Source organism: Silurus aristotelis, assembly GCF_946808225.1.
Source record: "Silurus aristotelis genome assembly, chromosome: 9".
Lineage (NCBI taxonomy): Eukaryota > Metazoa > Chordata > Actinopteri > Siluriformes > Siluridae > Silurus > Silurus aristotelis.
In genome coordinates, this window is record NC_139582.1 from 30,839,079 (window position 1) to 30,846,578 (window position 7,500).

Sequence of the window (7,500 nt, forward strand, 5' to 3'; positions counted from 1 at the left end):
CACACACACACACACACACGCACACAATCTCTCATATATATACACACACACATACATACACACACACACACAATCTCTTATATACACACACACGCACACAATCTCTCATATATATACACACACACATACATACACACACACACACAATCTCTTATATACACACACACACACACAATCTCTCATATATATACACACACACATACATACACACACACACACACACACACACACACACACACACAATCTTTTATATATACACACACACACACACACACAATCTCTCATATACACACACACACACACACACACACACAAAATCTCTCATATATATATACACACACATACATACACACACACACACACACACACACAATCTCTTATATATACACACACACACACACAATCTCTTATATATACACACACACACACACACACACACAGTCTCTCATACACACTCACATACACACACACACACACATACACATACATACATACATACACACACACACACACACACACACACACACAGTCTCTCATATACACACGCACACACATTCTCTCATACACACACATTCTCTCTCAAACACACACACACACACACACACACAAGTCAAGTCAAGTCAAGTTTATTTGTATAGCGCTTTTCACAACAGACATTGTCTCAAAGCAGCTTTACAGAAAACAACAGTGAAGGTGAATGGTGTGCGTTTGTCCCTGATGAGCAGCCGTGGCGACAGTGGCAAGGAAAAACTCCCTTAGATGATATGAGGAAGAAACCTTGAGAGGAACCAGACTCAAAGGGGAACCCATCCTCATATGGGTGACATCAAAAGTTTGGTCATAAATCTTTCAACAATACAGAACAATTTGTGATCATCATAGATCCAGCATCAGCTTCTCCATGCCAGGGCCTTTAAACACTCGGCATCTACTTCTCCATGATCATCCATAGGTCCATAATCTTCACGAGGTGGGACGTGACTGGAGCTGGCTAAACCTCAGGAAGCCTCGGGATGGGGAGAGAAAGAGAAGCAGTGGAGAGGAATTAGCGTAGCTGCTGTTCATGATATTAACAGCACAAGTTGATAATGTGCATGTGATCAGATGTTCTGGAGCACAAGGTTATGATGTGATGTGTGTGATGTGTGTTATGTGTAGGCTTTGCTAAAAAGATATGTTTTTAATCTGCACTTAAACTGGGAGAGTGTGTCTGAACCCCGAACACTGTCAGGAAGACTATTCCAGAGTTTAGGAGCTAAATGTGAAAATGCTCTACCGCCTTTAGTGGACTTTGCTATTCTAGGAACTACTAGAAGCCCAGAGTTTTGAGATCTCAGGGAGCGTGACGGATTGTAGCATGTTAAAAGACTGGATAGATACATGGGAGCCAAACCATTTAGTGCTTTATAAGTGAGTAGCAGTAGTTTGTAGTCTATTCGAAACTTAATAGGAAGCCAATGTAGGGACGATAAGATTGGGGTTATATGATCGTATTTTCTTGACCTAGTAAGAACTCTTGCTGCTGCATTCTGAACTAACTGAAGCTTGTTTATTAATGATGCAGGACATCCACCTAGTAATGCATTACAGTAGTCTATTCTAGAGGTCATAAACGCATGGACGAGCTTCTCTGCATCAGATATAGATAAGATATTTCTTAGCTTAGAAATATTTCTAAGGTGAAAGAAGGCTGTTTTTGTAACTTGATTGATGTGATTTTTAAAAGATAAGTTGCTGTCTAAAATAACTCCCAGGTCTTTTACCGTTGAACTAGTAGTTACAGAACAACCGTCTAAATGCAGGCTGAGATGCTGGAGCTTCTGTGTACTATTTTTTGGGCCGATGAGCAAAATCTCCGTTTTATCAGGATTTAATAGCAGAAAGTTATGGGTCATCCAATCTCTTATTTCTTCAACACACTCAGTTATGCGAGCTAATTGAGCTGTATCGCCTGGTTTGGATGAAATATATAGCTGGGTATCATCAGCATAACAATGGAAGCTAATTCCATGCCTTCTGATAATATTTCCTAATGGAAGCATGTATATTGTAAAAAGCAGGGGTCCTAGAACTGACCCTTGTGGAACGCCATAATTTACTAGCATTATCCTGAATAGCTCTCCATTTAAATATACAAAATGGTAACGATTGGACAGGTAGGATTTAAACCAGCTTAATGCCTGTCCCTGAATACCGATGTAATTCTGTAAGCGATCGAGGAGAAGATCATGATCTATAGTGTCGAACGCAGCACTAAGATCTAGTAAAACTAATAGGGAGATGTAGCCTTGGTCTGAAGCTAAAAACAGGTCGTTAGTGATTTTAACTAGAGCAGTTTCTGTGCTATGATGGGGCCTAAAACCTGACTGAAACTCTTCAAAGATATTGTTCTCCTGCAAGTGGTTACATAGCTGGGCAGCGACAATCTTTTCTAAAATCTTAGACATAAATGGGAGATTTGAAATTGGTCTGTAATTCGATAGCGTGCTTGGATCCAGATTAGGTTTTTTAATGAGGGGCTTAATAACTGCTAACTTGAGGGATTTAGGGACATGACCTAACGATAGTGAGGAGTTAATAATATTTAAAAGAGGCTCACCAGCTGTATATAACACTTCCTTCAGTAGTTTAGTGGGAATTGGATCTAACTGACATGTTGTTGATTTAGCTTTCATAATAGCATCATACAGCTCTTCCTGTCCTATACATGTAAAACAGTGTAGTTGTGGGGTTGTAAGTACGATTGTGTCGGGAGATGCTGTCAGAGGTTGAACTGCCACAATTGTTTTTCTAATGTTATCTATTTTTTCAGTGAAGAAATTCATAAAGTCGTCACTACTAAACTGTGATGGAACACATTTTTCAGATCCCTGATTTGTTGTTAATTTAGCGACTGTACTGAAAAGAAACCTGGGGTTGTTTTTGTTATTTTCTATGAGTTTGCTCAGGTGTTTAGCTCTAGCAGCTTTTAGCGCCTGTCTGTAGCTAAGCATACTGTCTTTATACGCAATTCTAAATACCTCCAATTTAGTTTTCCTCCATTTTCTCTCCAGATTACGTGTTGTTCTCTTTAGGGCATGCGTATGACTATTATACCAAGGTGCAGGTGCTTGTTCTCGAACCTTTTTTAACCGGATGGGGGCAACAGTGTCTAAAGTGCTAGTGAGGATAAGGTCTATGTTGTTCGCCATCTCATCAAGATGATCAGCAGTTATGGGTTTAATGTGAAACTGAGATAAATCAGGCAGGTTATTTATGAATCTGTCCTTAGTGGTTGGAATTATAGTCCTACCAAGTCGATACCGTGGTGAAACACGGTTAATCTGCTCTACCGGTAGTGTGTACAGTAGGAGATAATGGTCTGTGATGTCATCACTCTGGGGTAAAATATTTATATCAGTGACGTCTGCTCCAAGGGATATTATTAAGTCTAGTGTGTGGTTAAAAACGGTGGGTTGGTCTGGTGACGTTTTGTTTAACTCCAAAAGAGTTTAGTAAATCGACAAATGATAATCCTAGAGCATCGTTTTCATCATCTACATGAATATTAAAATCTCCTACAAGCAGCACTTTATCAAAACTGATCAAGAGGTCTGAGAGAAAACAAGCAAACTCATGAAGAAAATCAGCGTAGGGTCCTGGGGGTCTGTACACGGTGACCAGAGCGAGTTTTCTGTGCATGTCTGAAAGTGCAATTTTAAGAACGAGCACTTCAAATGATTTAAAGCTGAATCCTAATCTCTGACTAACATTAAGAGAAGCACTATAAATGGTTCCTACACCCCCCCCACGACCAGTCTGACGGGGCTCATGCTTATAAACATATCCTGACGGTGTCGACTCGTTTAGACCCATATAATCACCTGGTTTAATCCAGGTCTCAGTGAGACAGAGTGCATCGAGATTATTCTCTATGATCATCTCATTTACAATCAGTGCTTTGGGTGCAAGTGATCTAATGTTTAAAAGACCGAACTTTAGAACTTTGTTGTGTTTGTTTATTATATACACAGTCTCTAATACACACACAGTCTCTCCCACACACACACACACACACACACACACACACACACACACACACACACACACACACAGTCTCTCATACACACACATACACACACACACACACAGTCTCTCACACACACACACACACAGTCTCTCATACACACACAGTCTCTCATACACACATACACACACAGTCTCAAATACACACACACACACACAGTCTCTTACACACACACACACACTCACACACTAGGTTGTGTGATGTGATGGAGCTCTGGATTGTGTGATGTGATGGAGCTCTGGGTCGTGTGATGTGATGGAGCTCTGGGTCGTGTGATGTGATGGAGCTCTGGGTCGTGTGATGTGATGGAGCTCTGGGTCGTGTGGTGTGATGGAGCTCTGGGTCGTGTGATGTGATGGAGCTCTGGGTCGTGTGATGTGATGGAGCTCTGGGTCGTGTGGTGTGATGGAGCTCTGGGTCGTGTGGTGTGATGGAGCTCTGGGTCGTGTGGTGTGATGGAGCTCTGGGTCGTGTGGTGTGATGGAGCTCTGGGTCGTGTGGTGTGATGGAGCTCTGGGTCGTGTGGTGTGATGGAGCTCTGGGTCGTGTGATGTGATGGAGCTCTGGGTCGTGTGGTGTGATGGAGCTCTGGGTCGTGTGGTGTGATGGAGCTCTGGGTCGTGTGATGTGATGGAGCTCTGGGTCGTGTGGTGTGATGGAGCTCTGGGTCCTGTGGTGTGATGGAGCTCTGGGTCGTGTGGTGTGATGGAGCTCTGGGTCGTGTGGTGTGATGGAGCTCTGGGTCGTGTGGTGTGATGGAGCTCTGGGTCGTGTGGTGTGATGGAGCTCTGGGTCGTGTGGTGTGATGGAGCTCTGGGTCGTGTGGTGTGATGGAGCTCTGGGTCGTGTGGTGTGATTTAGCACCAGGGTCCTGAGAAACCGCTTGGTTTCACTGTGTACTGCATCAGATATATATGACTGAAATAACAATAAAAGCATATTGACTTGACTGTACATCTCAGGTAACACGCAGTACCCTGTGTGTGCGTGCGTGCGTGCGTGCGCGTGCGTGCGTGTGTGTGTGCGTGTGTGTGTGTGTGTGTTTTAGATGGGGTATGATGGCTTGTTCTTCGGCCGTCTGGATTATCAGGATAAAGCTCGCAGGATAAAGATGAGGGAAATGGAGATGGTGTGGCGGGCGAGTGAGAGTCTAGAACCCCCGACTGCTGACCTCTTCACTGGTATACACACACACACACACACACACACACACACACACACACACTTACACATGGATTGATGCTGTGCTGTTTAATATGGGTGAAGATGGATGTCTTTACATTTTGAAGCTTTGTACTATTAAACTTTGATGTGTGTGTGTGTGTGTGTGTGTGTGTGTGTGTGTGTTTGCATGTAGGTGTTCTTCCAAATGGTTATAACCCTCCTTCAGGGTTCTGTTGGGATCAGTCATGCACTGACGCACCAGTGCAGGATGACCCAACCCTTGAGGACTACAACGTGGACCAACTGGTGGACACCTTCATCAACATCTCATACACACAGGTGAGGACAGGCGGATACAGGTGAGGACAGGCAGATACAGGTGAGGACAGGCAGACACAGTTTGGGTACAGGTAGAAACAGGGTGAGGACAGGCAGATACAGGTGAGGACAGGTAGACACAGGTTGGGGACAGTCAGATACAGGGTGGGGACACATGCAGGATGGGACTGGTAGATACAGGGTTTGGACAGGTAGATGCAGGTTGGGGACAGATGAGGACACACATAAACACAAAGTTTGGGTCCAGTTTACATTAAAGATCCCAAGGCTGGTGTGTAAATCACTCCTTGTGTGTGTGTGTGTATGTGCGTGTGTATGTGCGTGTGTATGTGGGTGTGTATGTGTGTGGGTGTGTATGCATCCCCCAGGCTACGATGTACAAGACGAATCACATCATCATGACGATGGGATCAGATTTTCAGTATGAGAACGCGATCCCGTGGTATAAGAACATGGACAAGTTGATCCACTACGTTAACGCCAGGCAGGCGAAAGGAAGCCGAGTCCACGTCCTTTACTCCACCCCTTCCTGTTACCTCCAGGAACTCAACCTAGCTAACACCACCTGGTCCGTGCTCACACACACACACACACACTCACACGCACACGTATGCCGTTATAACTGGACTCTGTCCGTCTCTCAGGCCGCTAAAGACGGATGATTTTTTCCCGTACGCTGATGATGCTCATGATTTCTGGACCGGTTACTTCACCAGCCGCCCCGCACTCAAACGCTACGAGAGACTTAGCAACAGCCTCCTGCAGGTCCACACACACACACACACACACACACACATTAAACATGGTGAATACAGCTGTCCTTTACCTCACACTTCCATGTGAACATCACACGTTTTGATTGGTTGTGGTTTCTCCGTGTCTCAGACGTGTAATCAGTTGGAGGTTCTCGCAGGCCCGAAGTCCACCAACGGCCCGTTTGGAGAGGGAACCAGCGACACACTCAGTATGTCCTTTATTAAAGTCACAGAAATGATCTGCGTTCCTATTGGCTGCTCTGTTAGTGACTGACGTGCTGTGTGTCCAATCAGAGCGTGCGATGGCTGTAGCGCAGCACCACGACGCGGTTTCTGGAACTGAAAAGCAGCACGTTGCCAACGATTACGCCAAGAGACTCGCCACCGGCTCAGCTCACTGCCAGGTACCGCTAATGCTAATATTAGTAATTATAATAATGTAATAATAATGTATGAAGGAAAAAGCCCTAAAGATCATAAAGTTCCTGACTGAAGTTGTGGAAGAAGAAAGAAAGGCAGATGAAGCTCTATTACTCATTTTTCTTCTTTAGCATGTGATGGGTCTCGGGGTGTTTCAGGTCCAGGTATCACCCTGGGATTATTCAGGACCTGTGTGCATCTATCCCTGTGTTTCCATTCTGCTACTAGCATCTCCTCTGCAGTGCAGTTATGCGACACCCAGGAGTTTTAAAACATAGTCTCCTTTCAAGCTTTGGTAGACCTTCTCAACCCTTACCTCTACCACACATCAGACAGGTCCTCCTTCTTCATGGGAACTCTTGCTAACATGTTTCCAGGTCACTTGCCTTGGAGAGGAGCTGGTTTTCTTCCTTGCTTTTCCAGAGGCATTGGTGGTGCCTTTTTCTTTCTATCATCTTCCATCAGCACTGGTGGCATCTGCTCCAGGGCAGGTGTAAAGCATGTGAGATCGGTTTCTTTACTGCGCTTAAAGGTTCCAGTTTTGTATTTCAACGGTCATGATCAAAGTGCTGTCAAAGTTCTAAACAGAAATCTTGATGGTGGATGGAATTTAGGACCTTCTACCGAAGAAGCGTTCTACTTCGTACTTATTTACTTAGTTCACTTGAAGCATCCATACCCTGGTCAGGTTCCATCTTCAGTCAGACGTGCAGCGTTATTCCAATGGACAAAAGACAAATGGACACCATATGTGGT

The 7,500-nt window shown here is 44.4% G+C and overlaps 1 protein-coding gene across 1 annotated transcript in view; it reads left to right on the plus strand.

Annotated features, from left to right (window-relative positions):
- Positions 1-7,500, plus strand: part of man2b1 (mannosidase, alpha, class 2B, member 1) — a 28,730-nt gene that overhangs the window by 6,891 nt on the left and 14,339 nt on the right. Inside the window, exons 5-10 of the mRNA XM_083551347.1 lie at positions 5,115-5,247; positions 5,424-5,569; positions 5,938-6,137; positions 6,214-6,334; positions 6,455-6,533; positions 6,619-6,728. Coding sequence (XP_083407473.1) covers positions 5,115-5,247; positions 5,424-5,569; positions 5,938-6,137; positions 6,214-6,334; positions 6,455-6,533; positions 6,619-6,728 — 789 coding nt within the window. The remainder of the gene's footprint in view (positions 1-5,114; positions 5,248-5,423; positions 5,570-5,937; positions 6,138-6,213; positions 6,335-6,454; positions 6,534-6,618; positions 6,729-7,500) is intronic.